Here is a 27,019-nt window from a genome sequence, read left to right as displayed (position 1 = left end):
TTATATATATTTTATTGCCTATTTGTATATTTTATATATATTTTATATATATTTTATTGCCTATTTGTATATTTTATACATATTTTATATATATTTTATTGCTTATTTTTATATTTTATATTTATTGTCTATTTGTATATTTTATATTTGTATCGTCTTCCCAGGACTACAGATGGAAATTAGCTATGAGCTACCATCTGGTACAAACATCTCCGCCTCTGTGTTTAATGTAATTGTACACTGTCCTAATAAGATTTTTAAACTAAAATTAAACTAAACTGGATCTATTACAACAATGTTTGCTTGGAGCGTTAAAAATCCGTTCAGATTTCAACATTACGTCCAGAAAAATCAACACCAAAACTTGTCTTCTCGATGCATTCATTGATTTGGTTTGACACAAACGTTGGCTTCAAGGCTTGCACTGCGATGATCATGTCTGTTTAATTCTGCATAGCTAATAAAAATGTATTTATTCAATCCGGATGGTATGTTTCGCACTAACAGCCCTGTTTAATCTTTCCGGTTTATTTAAAATCATTCCGAAAGGAAGTGCAATTGTGACCCTTATTGTTATTTGTTATTGTGCAATGAATTTAAAAACTTAAATCTCAAGGTAAATCTGAAAGGATCACCAAAATAATTGTATCCATTACTCCCAAATAATTGGATATAAATTTTAAATTGTTCCGAAACGTCAGGATTCACACCTGATCCCAATTGTAATCGGCGCCAGCTGCAGCAGATGCCGCTAATCAAGATCCCTATAAAGGGCAGCGGCCCGCTCTGCCTGGCGCCGGGGGATTGTGGCTCTCAGATCACTGCAGAGCCCTGTCACGACCGGACCCCGGGTGTAACCTCTGTCCCCTCCCTCGTTACGACCGGACCCAGTCGGCTGGTGTAACCTCTGACCCCGCCTGCATCCCGTCCCGCCATTTCAACGCAATAAAAGCGCTTTCAACCCATCCCTGCTCTGAAGTGTGGTTCCCTGCTCGAGCCAGCGCCTCGTGACAGAATCCCCCCGGCCAACATGGACTCAGAACCACACCCACCCAGGCTGGCTCCGTGGGGTGCCAGGAGGTGCCCATTGGGGGGGGGGGGGGTACTGTCAGGGTTCACACCTGATCCCAATTGTAATCGGTGCCAGCTGCAGCAGATGGCGCTAATCAAGATCCCTATAAAGGGCAGCGGCACCCTCTGCCTGGCGCCGGGGGATTGTGGCTCTCAGATCACTGCAGAGCCCTGCCACGACCGGACCCCATCCCTGCCATGACCGGACCCCAGGCGTAACCTCTGACCCCGTCTGCAACCCGTCCTGCCTGCATCCCGTCCCGTCTGCAACCCGCCCTGGTGAGACCCAGCCTCCGCGGTCCCGTCTGCAACCCGTCCCGCCATTTCAACGCAATAAAAGCGCTTTCAACCCATCCCTGCTCTGAAGTGTGGTTCCCTGCTCGAGTCCGCCCCAGCGCCTCGTGACACGAAATTAATCGACCTGAGATCCGATATGGAAACCAGAGGAGTCTGTAAATTTCAACATTAAATTATTAAACAAATTAGTCATTTCTAATGGTTTAAAATGTGATGATGAAATTATGTTATCGTTCATGTGGGTCAGTTGTCAGAGGGCATGTACCTGCTGTTCAGCAATTTTGCTAGATATCATCATTGGCTCTTTTCTGACCGAATCTTTGTCTTTTTGTGAACTCTCTTCCACAGTGTCTGAGTCAGACCCGGCCCCGCTCTGGAAGAAAGGTATTTCAAGATCACTAAAATGTAAAAAAAAAAATAAAATTCTACATAGTATTGTAGCATGAAGACCAAAGGTTTTTCATCTGAAATGATGAAGGCAAACATCAGTAGCTTCTCCCAGCACAAGCGAACGTAACCAAGCTTGCGATTTTTCGTCTATTAAGAAATTTTAGAATCACACTTAATCAGGTTATTTTCAGTGATATACAAATAAGCCTTTCTTGGAACCATCGCTGTAGTGAAATACACTTGGGAACACAAATTGTAAACCAACACAAACCAACAGACACAAGAATTGAAACAAATTTCTTCAATTTGTTTACTTTGCAATTTGTGATGTATACAGGACTGTCTCAGTAAAATTAGAATATTGTGATTAAGTCCTTTATCTTCTGTCATGGGATTCCAAAAACAAAAATTACTTTTTCAAGATATTCTAATATTTTGAGATAGGATTTTTGAGTTTTCTTAAGATTTAAGCCATAATCAGCAATATTAAAATAATATTGATTGATTTGTAATGAATCCAGAACACATGATATTTTTGTTTTTGTCATTGCATTACAGAAGATAAAGAACTTTATCACAATATTCTAATTTTCTGAGACAGTCCTGTATGTTGAGGCTCAACAGTCCGCAGCCTCACTGCAGGTCTCTTCTTAGTATTTAAACAATAAATGTGAAAATAAAGCGATTTTGAATAAAAAGAAATCTTAAATTGGTAAAGTTAAATGAAAAATACCTTTATGGTGCCAATCACAGATAAATAAAACAAATTAATCTTTTCTTTCATTTTACATTTATTTGATTATTTTATCTATTTTATTTTTTCTTATTTATTTTTCTTCCCAAGATTGGCAAGTGAGGCACGACCTCTCCTGCCTCCCCTGACAGCACATCACTGTCTCAGAGCCTAACACTTCGAATCAGTCTGCAGTTGATACTTGAAGCAAGATGTTTATATTTATATTTACCAAACCAGCGCAACAAGTAGTGAATATTTATTTCTGGGTGTTAAAACTTAATGCTGGAATGAGTTCAACCATTTTTCTCAAATAGCATTTTTTTTTTTTTTTTAGGATAACTTTTTTTTGTTTGTATGTCATTGAGTTTTTTTCTTTTTTTTTTTACCTGGAGGTTTCTATTCCAGAGAGAAGACAGATAAAGCGGATCTGTTTGAGCCGCCTCCAATCGAAAACCCTTCCCCATCAATGACAGGCAACGTGCTCTGGTCTCCACGTTGTCGGAGGAGAGGGAGCTGACGGCGACCAGCTGGGCTAGAGCCACCTGACCCAAGATACCGCCCAAAAGTATCCACTTCTGCAGAGGAAAATCAAAGTAGGTTAAATAAGGTTAAGGATCATAAGCATTTCTTTATGTTTGTAATCAGCTTACAAAGAATATAACAAGAGAGGCACTTATTTTTGGATGAAAAAGATATTGGTGACAGTGAGAAACCAGCACTCAACAATAAATAATTTTCATTAAATTCATCGGAGAAGATCAGGCTGAGTGATGCGAGACAAAACAAAAAAAAAATTGATTCCCATTGATAATTTTTGTGCAATTTTGTTGTCAGCACATTCAGCTATGTAAAGAACAAAGTACTTAATAAGAATGTTTCATTCATACAGATCTAGGATGTGTTATTTTAGTGTTCCCTTTATTTTCTATGGCATATATATGTATATATATGTATATTATAAATAAATACATAATCTATGAAATTTATTATAAAAATATATATAATTATATATGTAACATATATATACAATTGGAAATTGAGGTAAACATATATATATATATCCGAGAGGGTCTTGGAGCTGATAGTTTACATACATCAGAGCAGATTAGGCTGAGTGATGCGAGGGGAAAAAAAAAAAAAAAGAAAAATCACAATATTTAAAAAGCTGATTTTCATTATCAACTTACATGACAATGTAATTTATAAAATCAAAATGTTAAAAAATATTTTTGGGTAATTTTCATTTAGGCTGCGATGAAAGCTTAAGCTGTTCATGGACAAAGGAATCGTCGGTCGAAACTGAAATTTTTCAAACAAATAATTTGCTTGATATTAAAATCGCAGATGTTTAGGTGATGCTAGAGTCGCTTTTGATTTGTTATCATGTTCAACTACTTGACAGAAAAAAGACAAAAACACTTTTATATTGACATTTGGTTGCCACCAGGAAAATATAACACAAAAACATAAGTTTTTACTAATCACAGGATCTGAGAGATTGGCCTATTTGTTGGTTAGCTTAAAATGTAATCTAATATCCTGATGATATTCTATTCAAAACCTATTTTCAACATTGGGTGGCAGCCCACACATTTAGAAAATATTCCAAAAAATTAACAAAAAATTCTTTCCCCACTCTCAAAGTGCACACAGGGAGATTAAAAAAAAAAAGGGTGATTTAAAAAAAAAAAACAGAAATAGAGTCCACACTGTGCGCTTTCTTGCAGCGAGAAGAAAAAAAGAAAGGAAAAAAAGCTGAACGAGCGTATGAAGAGATAGTCTGGGAGATGCCACCATCGCAGGAGGACTTATCTTCAGCACAAAGTTGAAATGAGATTCGAACTGTCAGTTTTGATAACTGTCGGCAGAATGAAAGTTAATGCCGTCTGGTCTGGGATGCTCATTTACTAATGTCAGCCACAAACTATTCTTTCTCTCTATCATGGCCTATTGCAATCGCCAAAAGGAAAGATAATTTTATCTCATGAATATAAGACTTTTGAATTTACAGACGCTGGGCAAAGGTTTTAGACTGTATCTGTTAACACCACCAATTATCACATATCTAACATGGGAGCGTCACCATAACACACACATTCGGTTTGTGTGTGTCTGTCTGTCAGTGAAGATAGTTTCTAAAAAAACTAAAACGTGGTGGGGAAAAGTATTACGATCAAATTCTGTGTTTTTTAAAAGTTTCACTAATGTATCATTTGAAACAGAGAGCAGGAAGTGTTTAACAGGAAGTGTTTTTGCAAAAGTCAAATAAACATATAATTGAGGTCCAGGAAGATATTTTAAGAAAAAGGGTAAAATGGTTGTACGTCACTTTAAAAATCATATTCTGTATATCTAGATATTATTTTTAATATTCAAATTAAGCTTGAAAGTTCACCAAAAAATAATGTGTATTTCACGAGAACTCAGATAACAACAAACTGATTTAATATTTTTTAATTTACGACATGCCGTTGCATTGTCTTACCTCTTCTGTATAGTCGGGCTCATATTCTGTATATCTAGATATTATTTTTAATATTCAAATCGAGCTTGAAAGTTCACCAAAAAATAATGTGTATTTCATGAGAACTCAAATCAAAAAATAATTTACAATTTTTTAATTTACGACATGCCGTTGCATTGTCTTACCTCTTCTGTAGAGTCGGGCTCATATTCTGTATATCTAGATATTTTTTTAATATTCAAATCGAGCTTGACAGTTCACCAAAAATAATGTGTATTTCATGAGAACCCGATCAAAAAAATTATTTACAATTTTTTAATTTACGATGTGTTGTTGCATTGTCTTGCCTCTTCTGTAGAGTCGGGCTCATATTTTGTATATCTAGATATTATTTTTAATATTCAAATTGAGCTTGACAGTTCACCAAAATCAAAATTTCATGAGAACCCGATCCAAAAAATGATTTACAATTTTTTAATTTACGACGTGTCGTTGCATTGTCTTGCCTCTTCTGTAGAGTCGGGCTCATATTATGAATATCTACATATTACTTTTAATATTCAAATTGAGCTTGAAAGTTCACCAAAAATAATGTGTTTTTCGTGAGAACTCAGATCAAAAAATGATTTACTATGTTTTAATTTACAACATGCGGTTCCATTGTCTTACCCCTTCTGTAGCGTCGGGCTCGTGTTCTGTATATCTACATATTATTGCTAGCTTGAAAGTTCAACAAAAATAATGTGTTTTTCGTGAGAACTCAGATCAAAAAATTATTTACTATTTTTTAATTTACGACATGCGGTTGCATTGTCCTACCTCTTCTGTAGAGTCGAGCTCAGGTGTGGCACGTGTAAACTCCTCCAGTGCGATCTTGGCCGGGTTCTTGGACTCTCGAGCCAGAGCTTGGCATTTCTCCTCTTCACAACGTTCTTCCAGCAATGTTAGGCAAAATTCTGCCAAAGCCACTCTCAGGTGAATCAACTTATGCGTGGCTGAAAGTATCATTCCGCTGCTCTAGAAGTAATAACATTTGCACAAAATCATAAATGAAACCATAAACTAAATACAAGGCAGCCTTTGCGAGACATGAGACAAGTTTAATGATCAGCTGATTATATGAGTTGGACCAGAAATAGGTTGAAATAATCTGTTTTCCTGTTTGGGGCTGGTTACGGTTCAAACAGCGATCTAAGATAGTATGAAGTAACCAGATTTGCATTTTTTGCATTTTGTACTGTGTTTACTATGTGTTGTATTGTGTAACTATGAAAAGGTTCAGTTAAAGTTTGCAGAAAAATTGCAACACAAGCAATATTTGTATGCGCTCAGTTTTTAAGCAAAAACGGTGAGATTTAAAACGGATCCCATCAGATGACGACAGCATGGGATGCGAATCCAAATAATACCCGGTTAGAAACTACGCTGTATATCGTTGATTTAATATTTGAGTTTGACGTAAACGTTACGTCCGCAGTTTCCCCTGAAGATAGATGTCAAGGCTTAACAGGGCAGCAGCACCATCTGCTGAACACACACCGCCACCACACACTGTCTCTGACGCCTGACTCAAAATTAGTAGAAGATTTAATAAAAAAAAAAAAAAAAAAAGAGACGGGGATCGGCAGCTGGTGTAACATTTGTTCATTTAATCTGTCTTTCATGATTCCACATGATTCAACATGTAAATTAAGGACCCTGCCAGTGTGACGCCACGCCATCTCTGACTCTGAAGCGCTCCGATAAACTCGTACAGCTTGAGAAGCGTTTGGATAAAATGCCATTTCGACGCCTCTCTTGGGTTTACAAGTAAAATCATGATGATTTTGTCTGTTTTGTGGCAGAATATTGTTAAAGAACTGTTGTCTCTATTCTTTTTGGCTTTTCCCTTCAGGGGTCGCCACAGCGAATCAACCTTCTCCATTTAACCCTATTCTCTGCATCCTCCTCTCTCAGATCAACTACCTTCATATCCTCTCACTACATCCATAAATCCTCTCTTTGGTCTTCCTCGAGGCTTCCTGCTTGGCAATCCTCCTCTGTCCATGACCCAAACATCTCAGTCTGGCTTCTCTGACCTTCTAACATGACATCTAACATGAGCCGTCCCTCTGATAAGACTCATTCCCGATCTTATCCATCCTGGTCACTCCTAAAGAGAACCTTAGCATCTTCATCTCTGCAACCTCTAGCTCTGCCTCCTGTCTTGGTTATTGGAACAGTTTCTAGGCCATACAGCATCGCTGGTCTCACCACTGTCTTGTACACCTTTCTTCCCTTCTGGGTGATAGTCTTCTATCTCTTCGTACCCCTGAAACTTTTCTCCACCCATTCCAACCCGCTTGGACCCGTCTCCTTTCCCCACTCTCCACTGCTCTGGACTGTGGACCCCAAGTACCTGAAATCCTCCAACTTCTTGATCTCCACTCCCTGTAGCCTCACCGCTCCACCCGAGTTCCTCTCGTTCACACACATATATTCTGTCTTGCTGCGACTAACTTTCATTCCTCTCCTTTCCAGAGCATACCTTCACCTCTCTAGATTTTCCTCTACCTGTTGTCTGCTCTCACTACAGATCACAATGTCATCCACAAACATCATGGTCCATGGAGATTCCTGTCTAACCCCATCTGTCAGCCTGTCCAGAGCTGATCCCTGATGGAGTCCCAGCTCCATCTTGAACTTCTCTGCTACACCTACAGCACACCGTACCAGTGTCTCACAGCTAGCATACATGTCCTGCACCAGTCTAACATACTTCTCTGCTATTCCACACTTCCTCGTATATTACTCCTCTCTTGGCACCCTGTCATTTGTTTTTTCTAGGTCTACAAAAATGCAATGAAGCTCCCTCTGGCCTACTTCTCTATTAGCATTCTCAAAGCAATTACTGCATCTGCAGAACTCTTTCTAGGCATGAGGCCATACTGCTGTTTACAAATGCTGACTTCTGCTCTCAGTCTAATTTCCACTACTCTTTCCACAGTACACAAGATAAGATAAGATAAGATAAGAACAACTTTATTTATCCCGAAGGAAATTGGTATGCCACAGTTTCAAGCAAAAACATAACAATAATAGATAATAGTAGGAAGGAGGGAGAATAAGAAATACAACAAAATATAAATTGTCATGGTTAAGGCTATTAAGTATCCACCCTCCTTCTCAGCATCATGTCAACCAACTCTCTACCTTGCCTCTATTACCTGAGCAAAAATATATACACGAGTCTTTTAGGTATTACTTTTGGACATTACATGTGGAAACCAAAAGTAATCAGATATGATTTTTCAACACAAAAAAAGCTCCCTTCTCTCCAAAATCTGAATTCTGGGCACACATCTTCTCCACTAAACAGGATAAGACTTTTGGCATCCCCTGCTCATTTCCTTAATGAGCAAACAATTTCATCCAGAACTCAGCTTCAGAGTTAAGGAGTAACAACCGAGGAAATGATATGTCCACATTAAGCTAAATATAGTGAATAATAAAAGCAGGGTACACAGCATTGCTCTGACCGGCCCAAACTATGCAATATCTCAATAAAACACATCAGAGGGATATTTTTCTGCATTCTATTTACCTCTTCTTGAGGAGGAAGCAGGTTCTGAGCGTTCAGCACCACGTGTTCTTGCTCCATGATTGCTGACTGCATGTCGGAGAACCTCTTGAGCAGAAAACGCTGCTTTTCTAGAGCATCAGTTGTACAGTTGGCGAGGATTCTTCAGCAGGATTAAATGGGATAACAGTTGACCAGGACAAATCATACAAAGAGGAGTCATGTCAGTGACAAGACCAACGATTAACACGTATCCAATATGAAAATACCGCAGGTCAGTAATTAATGACAACGTAGTATAAACATTTTTTTTAGATTGTGCGCTACCAACTGACAATTATCATTTCAATAGGAATATATAAACTGTAAAATCCATAACATCAAATACAATTTACATGCAATATTCTACTTCAATATACAGTTTGTAATCTAGCATTAAGCAGAAATCTTTATTACTGCATCATTTTTAAGCAGTAAACCTGACCCTTGCGAAGAATATTAAGTAGAATAATTGCATATTTGTTTTACACTCCTCATAAAACTTTAGCATGATTTTCATGAATGAAACTGAAATACATGAGAGAATGGATGGAAAGGTATGTATTTTTCTTTTTGAATTGTATAATTACCAATAATGCTTGGTTGTGTGAATGCTAAAAAAAAAAAAAAAAAAAAAAGTTTAAATCCCAACGTTTGACACTTAATGTGATTATAACAGAGTGATTTGATTTTGGTTTTACAATCTGCAATCAACTTAAAAGAACTGGGTGTGATGTGTGTCGTCAGAAAATACATAAATAACTGTGCCAAACTTTTACTTTGCAAAAGGGGAAAAAATTATTGCTTCTACTTTTTGGGGACAAGTTACACGTTTTAAAAATTGGATCTCCAAACTGTTCAGTGGTTTCATTTGAATGACATATTACTATATGTTGTTAACAGTATAAGCACCCAGCTAAAGGAAGTATTACAGTTTCTAAACATTTGTACACTGCTTTGTTGACATAATCATAGCTAAATCATAGCTAACTTTTTTTCTGACTGACCTCAGAGCATGTGTACACTGTTCAAAACTCTTTGCAGCCTCTTCCCTGTAGTTGAGTTTAGTGAAAACATTTGCACAGAGTTTGAGCGTCTCACAGGCTGCTATTAGCATCTGTACGTCCTCGGGGCAGAGTGTGTCTGTGGGGTCACGTTCATTAAACTCATGTATACACTCAATAGCACCCCTGTAACACACAGCAAATTATGAACTTAAACATGTGGAGGCGATGAGGAATCACAATCATACACATCTCATCATAGTTGCCAGTTATTGGAAATCAGATCTAATAACAAGACCTTATTCATCACCAATTGCAGTTCTACATTAACACCCTGATTTATGCGAGCGAATGTTTTTGCTTAATAATCAAGAACTAAAGACAAAGTTAATTGTTGGAAGAATAGAGATGATTTTTGATGACATTTTTTCTATTTCAAGTGATTTAATGAGATTTGTAGGTTTGCAGTGTTTTTTCCAGGACACGTGAAATCTGGGCATATTCAGACATGATGATAAGATTCACATGTTAAACATGCTGTTTTCTATCCTTCTCTTCTTCCTATTATTTTCTTTCTTGCAGCTGTATAAGGGCTAAAAAAATGAGGAGACAGATTGCAATGAATGCAAATGTGTTTTTTCTACTGTATTGCAAAGGCTTTACTGTGTTACATATAAATGGCACCCAAAAATTGTCCCAAAAGTCAGAGAAGTCGCAGAGCGTGCAGATTATTTCAAACTCTGAGCCATGTAAAACTATTTTCATGGTGTATTTAGAACTGGAAACACAGAGAATGGGCTGTCCTTTAGGACAATATTGCTCTTGAAACATGAAAACATTACCTCATCTCTAATGATGTCATCAAGTATGTGATCTTTGGAACTTTGTTTACATGCTGCTCCAAAAGCAGCTTCAGAGCTGCACAGCCTTGATTTACAATTTGATTAATCTGGAAAAAAAAAAAAAAAAAAAAAAACGTGTTAGGAAGCACAAACCAGTTTTACTCGAGTTTAACTCATTGAAGAAGATACACAACTATCCATCAACTAATTACCTTGGTTTGTGTAACGAGCTCTTTTGGTTTGGATGTTGCCCTGACCTTCGTGAGTGTAAACTTATACCAAAAGTCCTCGTCTCCCTCCAGGGCTTGAGCCTCATCCAAAAGGCACAGAGCCTGGGCATGGTTTTGCTCTTTGCAAGCCAAAATAGCCAAACTGAGCAAACTTCTTGTGATGGTAGCCTCATTTCCAAGCTCCTAAGTAAACAAATTTGATTTTAACAAAATGTGTAGATTATCTGAATCTGGAAAGCCATTGGAGTTTATGTGAAAAATATGTCATACTTGAAGGATTCATTAAGCCTTATTATTGTTAAGGGTAAGGTGAAGTCTTTGTAAAAGATACTAACAATCAATTTCTTTGGTTATTTTTCCGACTGCTGTTTGAATCGGTCTCTTTCAACTCACCGATGCCATTTGGTGGGCCTCTGTCAGCAGCTGCCTGGCTGGTATATATAAACCTAGGCTAAGGCAAACTTCAGCTTTGTCTATCCAAATGTCTGGACTACACAAATCCATACCCCATTGCCATGACTGTGCCTCCGTATGGCTTTTACGTTTCTGAAAAAAAACAAAACAAAAAAAAACAAAACATGTGAAATTTAAAAAAAATTAGGGTTGTAGGATTCCGCTTTTGTGACCACAAAGAAAGAATGTAGCTACAGACAACTACATATAGTCTGCCACCTCCACTACCAAGACTCTCTGGGAAATTGAGGTAAATTGAGGTAAATTGAGATAATATATATATATGTATAATTATTTATAATTGTATATTAAATGTATATATTATTTATTTACATTTTATTTTATTTTATTCATAAATATAAATATATATATATATATATGCCGTAAAAAATAAAGGGAACACTAAAATAAGACATCCTAGATCTGTATGAATGAATGTGCTGACAACAAAATCACACAAAAGTGATCAATGGCAATCAAATTCATTTTGAGTCACACTCAAAGTGAAAGTAAGAAAACATACTATCGGCTGATCCAAGTTTTGATGTAATGTGTATAGTAGTATCCGCTCAATATATTCAAAAAAAAAAAGAAAACATACCAAATGAACTAAAGTAAATATAACGGGTCTGTACAAACATACTTTGATGAAATAGGGATAATGAACCAGGTTATCAAAGGTGTGTATATCCAACAAACCATTGCACAATTAAGTCTTCAACATCTTGCATGTGTTTGGATTGTGTGAGCAACCCACACGGGTACAGGGAGCACACGCTAAGAAAGGTCAAAGGTCAGAATCCTAGCGGGAGCCTTATTGAGGCCAACCAGAATTACACATTAGAATTAAATTTCTCTCCATATTCATTTGCCGGGCAACATTTACCCTGAATTTTAACTAGAAAGAAATGAATATATCAATCAGCATTTTTTTCTTTTTATGGCCGGTGTTCCAATTTGTCAACATTTAAAGTGTCGTTTTGCCAAATATGATATACACATTTATCTTAAACATCGAATTAAAGACCTGAATGTGAAGGTTTCTCCTCTCTCGTGATAGAGTGATGGCTTTGTAGAACCTGCAGGTAAGAATTTATTTTGTTAGTTTCTTTAAGTCAGTAATGATGCAACTTCAAAATACATATTTTTCATTATTTGTCACATTGTATTAATTATCACACCCATTCCATACCACAGACCCGGCCAAAGCAAATGGAAATGGGACCATGATGATAATATTAATATTGTTATTTTTATTGTTATTATAAATATTACTATGGCCTAAGCAGATAGAAATGGGACCATAATGATAATATTAATATTGTTTTTTTTTTTTTGTTATTATAAATATTACTTTGAATTAACAGCAGCAGATGCTTACGCCAGTTGTTCTTTTTCTTGCTTTGCACTCAGACTCAAGAGCATCTCGTGATATGGTGAATGAGCCTCCATTCCCAGATGACAACATGTTCTCACTATTCTAATGGGGCAAGAAGAGCAGTCAGACATACAGCCATCATGCGTTAAATACCTTTGAATTATTGAGTATTACAAGAATTCCTAGAATATAAGCAGCTATCAAAACCATGTTGTTTTTTGTTATTCTGGTCCTACAAATATTAAAGAAAAAAAAAAAAACCTCAAATGACATTTCAGTCTCATGAGCTTAGATTTGGATATATCTTTTACAAAATTGCAAAATCTAATACACTGAATTTTTTATTTTTTTTTCACCTGAGTCTGTAGAGGTCAGAGAGGGTCCCTCCATCCAAAAGGTCATGAGCGATGGTCTCAGCAAGATGCAACACGGGCAACGTCAGATGGCTAAGAGAGAGCGAGTGGAGCTCAGCTTCCAGAAGATTTAGATAAAACAAGCTCTGAGTCTACGGAAAAGAAGAGTGGAATAATTAATAACATTAGAAATACCAAATTAAAAACAAATTCAACCCCACAACCATAGAGACAGGGTCAGTATGTCAGCCAAGTGTATACAGTGAAAACATTGTCAGAAACACTGACAATGTGGCATTTTGATTTAATTTAATGATACATTTAATATTGATGTGGGGTAAATAATCATAGCAGAGGAATGTTTGATCCACTGATATATGAAAATATGTTAAATGGGAGGGTATGATTTCAACAATAGAGCAGCTATGTAGATATACACTGCTCAAAAAAATAAAGGGAACACTTAAAAAACACATCCTAAATCTAAATGAATGAAATATTCTTATGAAATACTTTGCTCTTTACACAGTTGAATGTGCTGACAACAAAATCACACAGAAATGATCAATGGAAATCAATTGTATCAACCCATGGAGGTCTGGATTAGGAATCACACTCAAAATTAAAGTGTAAAAACAAACTCCAGGCTGATCCAACTTTGATGTAATGTCCTTAAAACAAGTCAAAATGAATGTGTGTTGCTTCCTGAGTGGACACTATGATTTCACACAAGTGTGATTGACTTGGAGTTACATTGTCTTGTTCAAGTGTTCCCTTTATTTTTTTGAGCAGTATATTTTGAGAAGTTATACTGAAAATGAAAATTAGGTTGAGCTTTGGAATCTGAAGACGCATCAAACGATACTTTAACAACAAATACATGAGACCGACACAGTATAAAACTTAAAAGGAGCGTGAGTGACAGTCAACTTAATATGTACGTCAATGTTTTTGTTTTTTTTTATATCTAGATAAATGGGATTATATGCCTTGACGCTCATATTCTGTAAAACAGCTAACATAAACAAACCAGCACACACACAAAAAAAGAAACATTGAGATGACAGATTTTGAAGTATCTACGGTATATAACGTCAACTAAGTAACTGCTGAGTGCAACTGGACTTAAGAAAACAAATCTAATTAATTTCCATCTGGGATAAATAAAATCAGTCGGTCTTACAAAGGCACTTGCCTGCTTTGCAATGCTGTGTATGTTGATGCATTGTGAGTCACTGTTGGTTCTAATTATCTCCCTGATCTGATCAGGAAGGGAATATCGAGTCCAATCCTCCAGGGTGGAAGGAAAAACCAGATCCGAGGTATTTGGCTTAGGTTTCTCTTCAGCAGGGGGAGGCTGTAAGAATATATAAGACAGGATATTAATGTTTTCTAGTTGAAAGTAATGAACGGTCAAAATAGAAAGATTATTAAATGGCACAACTTTATATTATTCCCGAATAAATTTGTAAGTCGGTTTTCAGTGATGTCACTTATGCAGCAATGCAACTTTTTTAAATGTTGTATATTCACTAATCGCTCGCAAATCACTGATATTATTTAAGTAGTGACTCAGGTAAATATGTTTTTAGTGAGTAAATCTATTTTTCTGGATTCAATTTTTTTTTTTTTTTTTTTATTACAGCTGGATATTAATTTTACTTTGTAGTCACAAAATCTTTCAGTTGAAAATATTTTTCCCATGTATCTTTAAAAGAACAGACCTTTAACTGTACTTTTTAACAACCATTTTAATTGCCCCTGTGTAAATTTAATTAAACCCATTTTTCACCTTCTTGTTTTTGCCCTTATCTTTTTTCGGGTCTGCAGAAACAGAAACCTGCGGTGGTTGACTTCCTGTCATTTCCTTAAAACACTCGACAACCACTGCCATTGACACCTGCAGAGCGAAACACATTAATGCGTGTTTATGAAAAAAAAAAAAAAAAAAAACAAGCAGAAGTTTTAACCCCCCAAAAACCGAATATCACCAAAAAAAATTTCAGGTCAAATACCTGCCATATTTGGAGCACAAAGGTGTATGCTCTTAGCAGATTCTGCTGGTGCTCAGGTGACGTCCTGCCAGCCATGACAGCAAGAAGAGTGTGTGCTCTGACCAAGTTGTCGAGGCGCTGCACGTCCCTCAGAGCAGATAAACTTTGAATAAATGATGATCCCCGCATTCCAGCCAATGGCTCGCATTTAACCGAGTTTGCATCCTCTACGGGGGGAAATGCACAGTTTTCCAATTTACATTGATGAAAAAAAAATGACAGCGGTAATTAAATAACAACACAACACAACACAGTGGAAGCTAAACGTGATTTAACATATAATGTAAACTTTTAGTTTCAGTCAGATGATTTGGATATGTGCAAAAGATAGATAGTGAAAGATGCTTAGATTTATGGATGCGGTGAAAGAGGAGATGGAGTTAGTTGGTGTGTGAAAAGAGGATACAGAAAATAGAGTTTGATGCAAGAAGATGATTCTCTGGGAGCAGCACAAAGAAAGAAAGTGCAATAGAATGAGGTGATATTTTATCCTCTATTTCAAAACATTTTGACATATTTCAGATTAGTTGTTGTTGTTGTCACCAAATTTGTCTGTGTCTTAATCCTTTTAACCACTTATATGACTAAATATCCCACAACAAACATAGGGAGATGAAAAGAAATGCAAAATGTGCATCAAATTGTTGTTTGTTCTCCTCCAAATAAAAACAAACAAAAAGAAAAAAAATCTCAGTTTGTAATTGTTTAGCTGCTGTACTTTTTTACAACTTTTTACATCATACTATATCTGTTAGCTGGATGTTATTCTCTTAGATGGATATTTGATCAAATGTGCCTGATATCTATAGGCTTTTTTTTTTTCTATTCTGAGATCATTCAAGCTCCAATTCAAAATTTATCGCGTCTGCATCGACACGGTTGAATTTCTGGTCTCTTTGGTGCGTCCCCCCGCAAATAAACAAATGCAAATAAACAAATGCATGTATCTGTAAGTCCATTCATTTAGGCCCAAAATGAGAAATGACTTCTACCTGATCCGTCGTCCTCTTGTGTTTCCAGGTGCAGAAGGACGTCTATCGCACACTGAACTTGCAGCTGTGCATCATCTTTGGGAAAATTGTGACAGTACAGCCACTCTCCAAATTCAAGTAGGAGGCTGACTTTTTGCTCCGTATTCTCTCCGTTCTGTCAAAAACCAAACCAAAATGTAGCAGCTTTAAAAAAAAAAGAATTACTCAGTTGGAACTACGGAAGAAAACGCTTTGGTCTTGTTTTGAGGTGGCGTATCGTGGGTTCATGACTATCTTTAACCTAAAAAAAAAACAAAAAAAACTGTGCAATATTTCATTTCACTGTGCAATATTCAGAACTGTGCAATATTTCATCTCATAACAGCTACACGACAATTTTCCCTTCTATCATACTATTGTGCACTCCTTACCTCACTTGTTACTAAGACACTTATAGTTTTTATCACTGTTTACTAAGACACTTTATAGTTTCACTGGGACACTTTATAGTTTATAGTTTATTTTTATTTTTAATTCTGCCTTTTCTTTTATTATTTATTACTGTTATATTTTCTGTAACTCTGGCACAGCAATTTCCTTCAGGATTAATGAAGTTGTTCTCATTCTTATTCTCTTATATTGACAGTATAATGTTATTTGTAATGAGATTATACCTCCATAAGATGGTGCTACAACCCAAATCTTTGGCATTCAGCTCGAACCAAAAGGCAATATACAACATTTCTATGACGACGTTCTCTAAAACACTCACTCAGACCAATCATACGTCCGTTTGAATTGAATAGGTAATTACCAAAAATGATGTGATAGATTTCTGGTAGTAGGTGAGTTGTTGTGTTATACTGCAAGAACACGTTGCCGCTTGGTGCCACATGAAGGAACAGTGATGCTCTCCTTCGTCTTCCAACTTCTTCATGTCCATCGCTATGCTTTCCCCGAGCCTTGCTTTCATCTGAATATAATATCTGAGCAAAGTTCTGGTAAAGCATCCGAGACGGAGAGGGTATCTTTTAATCTTTCCGAAGATCTACCTCGTACGTTCCCTTCGGTACGGTTTATTTTTACTCACAGTCTGTGTCTGCTTCGGGGCATATCTCGAATGGCGTTTTCCAGAAGGCGCCGAGCACCTTTCCAGTCTTTTGTATCAGAGTAGATCTGAATAAGTAAAGTGTAAATGGCTGTTCTGAGGGACTGGACCTCTTCATCTATGCAGAGGTACAAAAAGTACGTGTCCGTCAAGCCATTTGAGAAAGAAGAGCTCAGTTATATATTGAAATACACGGCGAGTATTGTCCAAGTGAGACAATGCATTTGAGAGTTTTGAGAAAAAAAACATATTTTCTGAGTAATTCTTAGCACTCACTTGACACTTCAGGTCTTGAGTTCTCGAGAGGCTGTGGCGCTACGGGCAGCACATTTTTCATTTTGCCCTGTATCTAGAAAAGAGAAGATACGATTCCGTATTTTTGTCACATCGCGAATGATTTGTTCACCATAACTCACATACTGAATATATACTGAAAACACCTTTCATCAAACTGTGAGAGCTTTGCCTCAGTTTCTGAAGAATGGGTTTTAGGGTCCAAAAGAAAAACAAGTTGCATTACGCTCTCGGCCGGATCGGTGTTTGTAGGGAGAGATTTTTTTTTTTTTTTTCCAACTTCTCAAACCCGTTTTTGATGTTAAGACGCCCTTTCATCAATGGATCAATAATTAAATGCAACACAACAAAGTGTTGAACAATGCTGCTGTTTTCAAGCAAAAACATCAGTGTAACTTTAGCACAACAATAAATCAATGAAAATTCATATTAATGCTGAAAAACTCAAATTCTTATTGCCATACTGGCTTGAATCCTTTCACTTTACAGCCCGACACTGTAAGCAGCTGGTTTTGCAATGAAATGTCAATTTTAATAACGTTTTTGATGGCAACTGGATATAACTGCTCGGATGACGGTACGTTTTGTCTACGCCAGGGGCGGGAAAAACTACGGCCCGCGGGCCACATCCGGCCCGCTGTTTTTTTTTTTGATCCGGCCCGCCAAAGATCGGTACAGAATTCATACTTGATGGGAATGATGATTGGTGATTTTCAACCGGTGTGCCGCGAGAGGTCGTCGAGTGTCACGTCTGTAACGCGATGACGTAGAGGTCAATGTTAGCGTTAGCTCTGCGCGAGAGTGGCAGTTTGGGATCATGGCAAGACGAGTGAGTGACGGTGATGGAGATGGAGGAAAGAAAAAAGAAAAGCTGTGAGCTCGAGGGAAAACGGCGAAAGCTATCTTTGATTTGGATTCACTTTTAGCGGGGATCACTGTTCCCTCTAAACCTCGCGTTTGCGGAATCGCGCACTGCTGTAGCGTTCTCCGCGCACAACAAAGCTGAACTGTAAATAAATTAAACTACATTTCATCTTATTTACAATCCCGCTCTAATTTTATTTTGTGCGCAGCATAGATTTGCTGTGTGTGTCTTAGAGGGAACAGTGCCGGGGATGCGCTTGGCGTGTGTTGAGAAGCTATCCAATAGCGCCACGGTGCCAAGCGAGCTTAAACGGCAATTCCAAACGAAACAACCCTCTGATCAAAGCAAGCCGATGGACTATTTTGTACGCTTACGTACAAAAAAAAAAAGAGAAATTTTCGGAGAAAAACCACAAGAAAAACCATAAAGTTAAACGAGAAGCTAGCTACCTTATTGTTGAACTCGCAGCTAAGGGTAGCTAAATAGCCCCAGGTATCACACTAAGTGAGTATTAATATATTGAAAACTATATTATTAACTATATGTATTATGTGTACTGTGTTAGTGTCATTTTGGTGGGTGGTTTGTAAATGTAAAAAATGTGTCCCTGCTAAAAAAAAGGTTGAAAATAGCCTTTACTGTGAACACACTGTCTCACATGAATGTGCTGGATGTGAAGGTACAAGGAAAAAAAAAAGTTTTTTCCTGGTTTTATTCTCAAAGCAAACGTCAGATGAGTCTGATATGTAAAATTACAATTTTAATTTTATTTTATGTATGCATTATATGTATCGTATCCTGTGCTGACCTGGCCCGTCTGTCAAATCTTAAAAGTCAATTTGGCCCCTGCGCCAAAAAGCTTGCCCACCCGATGTGTTTAAATAACACACCTCGGTTACTGTGTGTCTTCATAAAGTGTCCCTGTTAAAACGATATCGACACATAAAATGCTATGACATGTCCGTTTTGAACATTATATACGACGAAAAGTTGGATGAAGAAAAAGCCATACATTTGTATGTTTGATGTCAAAGTGGACGAGGGCCTTCATAATAATTTCCAAAGGTTCTTTGAGTCGGCGTCTTTCTTCGGGAGTGTGTGTTAGATGTAGACAAGCGTTCCAGTAATGTCTGGCAGCTGTTAGACACAACACTGGGTTTTCAGCTTCCTTTGCATAGCTATGATTGAGAGAAAATAGTAAGTAGACAGACAGACTTTCTAAAAATGAAGAATATTAATTTATTGCAGTCCAATGCAGTAGTCAGAACCTGACAGCAGAGAGAAGCATGCCCATCGCTTCCATGTAATGTTGTAGATTTCCAAAAGCCTCATTGGCTAAACTCAAACCTCTCAAACAGGCGGCGCTGCTCAGCATCTCATTTATTGCAGGCAAACCATACCTACGGATAGGAAAGATAGCATCAGCTATGAATTCAGTTCAGTTTAAATAACAATCCACAAAAAAAAAAAAAAAATTGTTTTGTAATTTCCTGCGCTAAAAGTTCATTTCATGTTTATCGTCTGTCCCTCCGAGTTCAGCGGTTAAATGGCAACACATTCCTGAATGTCTTTGCCCCGGGATTGAAAACAATACTTACAAAACACAAGGTGTGGTGTTGAGGCACTTTGTAGCCGCTTCTTCCAACTGCAAAGCTCTCTTGGTGCAGCTGAGCACTAAGCTGTGGTCTTCTACATGGTGACAGGAAGAAGCCAGCTGGCACCACACCTGCAGCTCCACCACGGCATCGGTCCAGATGCATTCAAAAGCCGTGCTCACCAGCTTCATATCAAACAGGAAGACAAAGAACAAAATAAGACAGAGGGGAAGGGTGGGAAATTGAGAAGGTAATGTAATTAAGAAAAGAAAGGAAGGAAGGAAATGGAGGTCGGAAGGAGTGAAATACAGTATATAAGAGCGTGGGAGTATAGAATGCAAAGCAGGGACATGTTGAACAGAATGGGAAATCAACATATATATATATATGTTTGTATATACAAGTGCATATGTGCAAATAGTGTTGTTAAAAAGGGCAAAAACAAGAAAAATAAGGAGAGAGCTGCTAGGTGAATGTGGGCTATTAATTCATTCTGTTGTTATTCAAAAGGACTTACTTTTTCAATCGTAGTTTTCAAAACTAAACAATATAAAACAGATAATGACTTATGTTTTTCAATTTTAAATTGGGGTGAAGTTATTGCATATATTTAAATTCATCAGCTAGTTTAAGGTTGCATTCTAAACAGATTGATGTTGTTTCGTTAAAGTGTGAAAACAAAATCTTAACTAATGTTGTGTTTGAGATATTCTCAAGACAAGAAACAATAAAATAAACAAAATAATTAAATGAATTAAATAAACCATTTGGGTATTTGTAATCACTTTGATCAGCTTTATATTTTTTTTCCTCTTCACGGTTTTATTTTGTAAAAAAAAAAAAAAAAAAAATTCAATAAATTATACGTGGCATAAAGAGAAAAAAAAAGTGGAGGTTAAGATATCAATGACTGATAAATAACGATGGAAATGCAGATGAAGGAGACAAAATGAAGAGAAAGGAAATTACTTTTAAAAGAAAAGAAATAACTTTTCTGAGACGAGCATAGAAGCACAATTGGTTTGTGCAGGAATGGACTCAAGGGATTGAAGAATATAATCAAAATATGGAAAAGATACGCTAGGTTTGGAATTTAACAGCATTATTTGCTATTTGTCCAGTGAGTGCCTGCTACAGACATACATGTTTAGTACTAGTTTAGTTGTCTCTCCTTATCCTTGTTGGTATTGCAATGTCAACATTTTGTATTTTAACCTGTTGTTAAATATCTTGACGACTGAAGTGGGATATTTCCTATTAGCCTTAAAACCACATAACATGGAAAAAGAAAAAGAGGAAAAAGCAAATGTAAGTTACAGTGCAGAAAAGTGTTCAAATAGATGATAACCAGAATACTGTTTATCGTGCGGTGACACAACCTAAATTTTTAAAGCTAGCTGTGTATTTCCTTTGGATGAAAGAAATGGGGGCAAGAGAACGAAGCCTCAAGTGTCCATATTTTTGAGGGAGCAACTTGTAACAGACGGCATGCAGAACGTCGCTCCTTTCAGATCTAATAGATAAAACCCTGATAAGCTAAGCAGATAGCATCATCTGAAGCGACACTGTGTATCTAAGCATTTATTGCATTTAGCATTTATTGTTACCAGACTACAGAACAATATTTTGTGGCCCCCTTTCTGAAATCAAATCTTTGTGTTGGTGCGGCCCACGCGTTTTTTCTCATATGCATCAGGGGGTTTTATACGGTGGGCTACAAAAAACAAGCAAGGAATAGATGAAAAAGTAACTTTGCAATGTATTTTTTTGCTTCAAAATTTGAAAAGAAAATGATTTTTTGATGAAAAAACGTCTAGTGGCATTTTTCAATCAATCCTTTTCTTTTTCTTATTTCTATAAAAACCACAAAAACGGTAGCAGAAAAAAACAACTGCAAATTTAAAAAGATTTAATAACCAGAATAGCCTTGTAAACATTATACCTCCTCTTATACATGCTACCAATCAGTCATCTAATAAATTTTCCTACAGTGACAAGATTTTCTCTTTTAACTCAACAATATTTTTAGGATGTAATTCTTTTTAAAAAATTAATTTTTAACATTAATTCGTCATGTTTTTTTCTTTTTTTTAGAGGAACAGTTCAGCACATATAAATATTTTTCTAATTTACCTCCTTTACACTAAAACAAATGAAACATTTGGACTTAATGTTACTTCTAGGTAATTATTTTACCGGTCTGGCCCCCTTGACATCAAATTTGACACCCCTGATCCAAATAATCACCAAGAAGTGAGGAATACATACTGTGGAAAGATTGGGAACTGAGAACTCCATGTGCTTGGGATTCCTGTTGCACTGGAGCATCTCCACTCCAACCAACACACGCGTCACCGCCGACAACTTATTATGGCACTGCAAGTAGCGACAGAGAAAAACCCTTAAGTACAATGTAGTTCTCAAAGCAGGCTTAATATACACCAGTCGCTTTAATTATAGAAAAGACACTTACATGTTTTACTGTTTTCTTATAAATTATTCATGGGCCTGCAGCATGATTATCATATTGTACGTGTCCCAAATACTGCAGATGGCATCATTGATAATGTATGACTTGCCATTGTAGAGAAAAAGGGAGTTGATGAATGATTTATTGATTGCAATTAGTGATAAACCCGATATATATTAACCCTATATTTCCTAATTTGTATGTCAAAAAACAAACCTCATAATGCTGTGAGTCAAAGCCCATAAGGCTGAAGGGCGTAATGAAGAGCGGGGAATTGTTGGCTGACAAATAGGGCTAGGATTATGGCAACTAATCAAACAGTACATTTAACTGACAAGTTGTCCAAGTACTTGCTTCACATTTTTGGTCCAACGTAAATGGGTCTTTTAGTAAAATATGATATCTGGACATAATTACATACAGGCGGATATGCTGTTAAAATATGGAGAGTGCGGAAGTAAACCCAACAACATTAGACGGATTATGAAGAGTGTCAGCCACTGAAAGCAACAATATTATAAGCGCATTAAGGAGTACAAGAGGGTGAATGTATTGAAGGAAACATTATAAATATGACTTGCTTCTGCTTTGATACAGATTTTGCACTATAGTTAGTAAGAAGTCTGAATTTTTTTTTTTTTTTTTTTTTTTATGTGCCACAAATACATAAAATAGTTCCAAGATTTCAAAAAGTAAATACAATCTATAATCCTAAAATGATCAAATATGCACCACCTGATTTTGTTTGTTTGTTATTTTTTTATGACATGATCATGCAGGATGTAGATACATGTTTGTTTCAACAACAGAGGTTGCAGCATTTCTACTGTTTATGTGAAAAATCAACTGTTTCCAGAGTGAGAACTACTATTATAATTGCCTTTGGGCTGGATGAAAATAAAAACCAAGATGCGTTGTGGTAGACATTCAACTTACCATTTTATGGTTGAGAACCGCATTTCTTAAGCCCTATTTTTGAAGGCAACGCTGATTTTCTTTCTATCTTTGTGAGCTCTTACACTGCTGTGATTGCACTATTTTTTTTAGGTAACTGTAATTACACTGTGTGCGGATTTAACAACAGGAAACATTCTGGGGGCAGCTATTTTTTTTTTTTTTTGCATTATTTCATATATTGCAGTTACACCAAGAAAAACCTTCAAACCTTTATAGAGCAGATCAAGGCAAAAAAGCCATGAATACCAAATGTCAAATTGCATAAATGTCCAAATAGGGACAAGAGTTTAACATAAGCGATGGCTATAAACTCGCTGTATAGCACATCGGTTTCATTATTTGTAATGAAACAATGTGAAATCTCATTTACCTCATAGTCCATGTCCATCTTTGGTCCAATCTGCTGCTGAAGGAGCCTCTTGATCTGGACCCACGTGGCCACAACTTGCTTTCTTGCGGCTATCGGTACCGTCTCACCTGACTGGTTGCCGTTAGATATGCGAAGGGCTAAGTCACACAGCTAAGACGAATAGAAAAAAAACAAAAAAAAAAACAAAGGTAAGTAAGGATTGTGAGGTAGTTTTAACCCTATACATCAAGCTTAAGGATAAAAATGTCAGTAAATGGCTGCGTATGTAAAATCATCTGTGACCCTGCAGATCTTGAGCATTGCACTAGTGAGATTATTCAGGTCGCACGTTGAATGAAAAAAAAAAAAAAATTCATATAACCTGTCCAGGTCCATTCAAGGATAAAAATACACACCTTAGCCTTAAACCGTCAACAAAATTGGGCTTCTTTTACCGTTCCCGGTCTTTTAAATGTCACGATTTTACACCAAGTGGACAGATATGAACGTGCCAGCTTGAGTTTTTTTCCACACAAGCATTATGATGTATAAAATGATGACGCAACAGATGTATTGAGATGAGTGTGCTAAAATTCCGCATAAACTCATCACAATAAGCAATTGCAATACTTATACTGTTCACATCTATAATTAAATGTGACAACACTTTTTATCTTTAACCCCATCAACCTTTATGCAGGATTCTTTCACATTCTGGAATAGCTTTGGGCAGGATTGATGAGCGTGAATTTTTAGTTTGCTTTCTCTTAGTAAGACTAAGTCCAAATTTTTCCTTTGTTTTAGTGTAAAGGAGATAAACAGGTAAATTAGAAAAATCTTTATATGTAATAAACTGTTCCTCTAAAAAGTTCATGACAAATTCATATAAAAAAATGAATATTAAAAAAGAATTAATGAAATTACACCCTAAAAATATTGTTAAGTTAAAAGAGAAAATCTTGTGACTGTGGGAAAATTAGCCACTAGAATTTATTAGAAAATGGATTGGTAGCATGTATTAGCATGTATAAGAGGAGGTATAAAGTTTAGAAGGCCAAAGGTGGCTATTCTGGTTATTAAATCTCTTAATCTAATCTTTTTAATTTTGCCTGTTTTTTTTTTCTGCTATCGTTTTTGTGTTTTTTACAGAAATAAGAAAAGATTGTTTTAACAGCGTAACTCGAGTTTTTTTTCCGTCAAAAAATTATTTTGTTTTCAAATTTTGAAGCAAAAAATACATTGCAAAGTTATTTTTTATACTTCCATTGCCGTTTCTTTTTTTTTTTTTTTTTTTTTTAAACCCAATGCATAAAACCCCCGGATGCACGTGAGAAAAAAACGCGCGGGCCGCACTAACATTTGATTTCAGGCAAGGGGTCACAGAGACCCCTGCTATATATTATAATCCTCATGCAAATAATGTCATATTACATCATCCAATTTTTTATTTTTATAACACAATAATTCAACAGAAAGCATTAAGCAAAGTCAATATTATTGGAGTGAAATGATTTCCACAGTTGGGTGACATGACTGAACACCTGTCAAGTTAGCATACTATTTCCCTGAACACACACACACACACTTTTTCAAACAGGATTTACACGGGATTACCGCTTTCTCATTTTTTTTTTCGTCCCTCGTGCACAGATTGATGTACCTCTAATGCTTTGCGAACATCCTGCACGGCTGCAGGGTCAATGGGACACCCTTGGACACTGGTAGATTTCTCCGTCCCTCTTTCTGCCTTGTTTTTGACTTTGTTTCCTGGCGGCGCTTGTTCACTGCAGTCTTGTCTACACAGAGGTTGTATCAAGCCTCGAGCCACAACGTCACACAGCAGCACTAACAGAGTATGATTGCTAATAAATATGAAGAGAGAAAAAAAACAGAAAATGTTACAAACTGACATGATCTGGAAAAAAAAAAAAAAAAAAAAAAAGGACGAAAAGTTGGGCTTCGAGGTTTGATATATTTTTTCTCTGAAAGTATAAGCCCTGACTGCAGTTTTGGACATCTTCTCCCCCCGAATCTGAAAATTTGTATAATTATTGCTTTGCCCAAGGACACGGGCTTCCAAAATAAGACTTTCACACTGGGGACATCTTTTACTGAGAGCGAGAGAGATTCTGTGCTGTATATGTTGAGTTGGTTAACAGTTTCTTGACATTAAATATGGCAGAGTGGAATATTCTCTTGTGGCTCAGTTGCAAATACTTAAATCTTGCATTTGAAAGAAGTTTAATATTAACTGAAATTGAAGGATCCATAGACATATTCTTTACAGATTCACCTCTTCGCGCCAACAAATGACGATGCAGCTCTTCACAGTAAATTCAAATGCTACCCTATTTAAGCAATGTTTGTTTCGCAGTAGACTTACAGGGGAAAAAAAAAAAAAGCCTTCAGGCCAAACCGTCCGCTTTAGCAACTGTGAAAACAACTACTACTGACTGTGCAATTCAGCTGTAATTTATATTGTACCAACCTTGTGTAGTCCGTCTTTCTTATTAACCCTACCAGGAACAGGAAAGTTGGAAGGAGGTGTTGGTACTCCTCGACAACCAGCAAGTGCCTACTGTAGTTCCACAGGTAAATGGCTGCATTTGCAATCAACCATGGCTCCTTTATCTCTGTTCCAAGCTCTGCTGCACGTAAAAAATTGGACGTTGCAGAAGCAGACAGACCCTGGATCCAGTCTCTGGAGTAAAGCGTTAGAGGGGGAGCGCAAGGATGCATGGGATGGAAAGTAAGATGGAAAGAAAAACACATACGTTTGAGACGAATGGTACTTTATCCTGATATAGTGAAAAATTGGTTACAACTATAATGATAGTATCGTATTTGCAGGAAGACTTTGTACCCCGACTCGATGATGATTTAAAAATAATTTATTCTTTATTAATCCCCCGTGGGGAAATTCGTGCTCTGCGATCAATCCATCGTCGGGGAGCCGGGAATCAAACCGGGAATGTTCGGTTCCGAACACAACTTTTTTTATTCGGTAATTCAATTTAAAAAAACAAATGTAAAAAGAAAGGACACACGTATGTAAATATTTTACCTGTATATGACCCACTGCGGATCGTCGTCGGACACGTAAACTCCTCGATTTTTTATGGGAGCAACAGGTTTATTGAACTGAAGTCCACGCGTGTGCAACTTTTGGATATAAGCCTAGGCAAGAAATGGAGCAAGTAAACATCAATAGCAGAAGATTATTGGAAGAGAAAATTTAAATATTGACAACTCCGTGATAAAGAGTGAAGACGAGATCGTCCTCTACGGGATTGGCAGCTTGTCTAAAGACAGAAGTTTCAATTTAATATTTCTTAATAGGGCTTACTGAAGAGTTGGAGCTGAACTTTAAGGGATAAGGATATTTTACAGAGTTAATCAAACTTTTTATTTTGACCTTTCAAAATTCACCTGACATCATTGTTGAAGAAAAGAAATTGAAAAAAAATGGCAGTTGCAGTTTATGTTTTCCAATAAAAACCTATGATGATGTGTGACTCCAAAAACATGAGTGTCTTTGGT

General features: G+C 36.8%; 1 protein-coding gene across 1 annotated transcript in view; it reads right to left on the bottom strand.

Moving 5' to 3' along the window:
- The window catches only part of cfap46 (cilia and flagella associated protein 46), a 60,516-nt gene that overhangs the window by 16,263 nt on the left and 17,234 nt on the right, over window positions 1-27,019 (bottom strand). Inside the window, exons 22-47 of the mRNA XM_086160507.1 lie at window positions 26,544-26,656; window positions 25,968-26,180; window positions 25,140-25,341; window positions 23,501-23,650; window positions 21,972-22,079; window positions 19,707-19,888; window positions 19,377-19,508; window positions 19,121-19,286; window positions 17,226-17,298; window positions 16,932-17,067; window positions 16,656-16,839; window positions 15,863-16,016; window positions 14,832-15,037; window positions 14,609-14,716; window positions 14,012-14,173; window positions 12,820-12,968; window positions 12,467-12,565; window positions 12,113-12,164; window positions 11,026-11,178; window positions 10,615-10,815; window positions 10,403-10,509; window positions 9,564-9,746; window positions 8,542-8,680; window positions 5,778-5,975; window positions 2,881-3,069; window positions 1,634-1,741 (exon numbers count right to left, since the gene is read on the bottom strand). Coding sequence (XP_086016633.1) covers window positions 1,634-1,741; window positions 2,881-3,069; window positions 5,778-5,975; window positions 8,542-8,680; window positions 9,564-9,746; window positions 10,403-10,509; window positions 10,615-10,815; window positions 11,026-11,178; window positions 12,113-12,164; window positions 12,467-12,565; window positions 12,820-12,968; window positions 14,012-14,173; window positions 14,609-14,716; window positions 14,832-15,037; window positions 15,863-16,016; window positions 16,656-16,839; window positions 16,932-17,067; window positions 17,226-17,298; window positions 19,121-19,286; window positions 19,377-19,508; window positions 19,707-19,888; window positions 21,972-22,079; window positions 23,501-23,650; window positions 25,140-25,341; window positions 25,968-26,180; window positions 26,544-26,656 — 3,867 coding nt within the window. The remainder of the gene's footprint in view (window positions 1-1,633; window positions 1,742-2,880; window positions 3,070-5,777; window positions 5,976-8,541; window positions 8,681-9,563; window positions 9,747-10,402; window positions 10,510-10,614; window positions 10,816-11,025; window positions 11,179-12,112; window positions 12,165-12,466; window positions 12,566-12,819; window positions 12,969-14,011; window positions 14,174-14,608; window positions 14,717-14,831; window positions 15,038-15,862; window positions 16,017-16,655; window positions 16,840-16,931; window positions 17,068-17,225; window positions 17,299-19,120; window positions 19,287-19,376; window positions 19,509-19,706; window positions 19,889-21,971; window positions 22,080-23,500; window positions 23,651-25,139; window positions 25,342-25,967; window positions 26,181-26,543; window positions 26,657-27,019) is intronic.

This window comes from Fistularia commersonii, chromosome 2, assembly GCF_037954325.1.
Source record: "Fistularia commersonii isolate RoL2024-O1a breed Wild chromosome 2, RoL_Fcom_v1.0, whole genome shotgun sequence".
In the NCBI taxonomy this organism is placed as follows: Eukaryota; Metazoa; Chordata; class Actinopteri; order Syngnathiformes; family Fistulariidae; genus Fistularia; species Fistularia commersonii.
The sequence above is the reverse complement of the archived record's forward strand: the minus strand, read 5'-3'. Positions and strand labels throughout refer to the sequence as shown.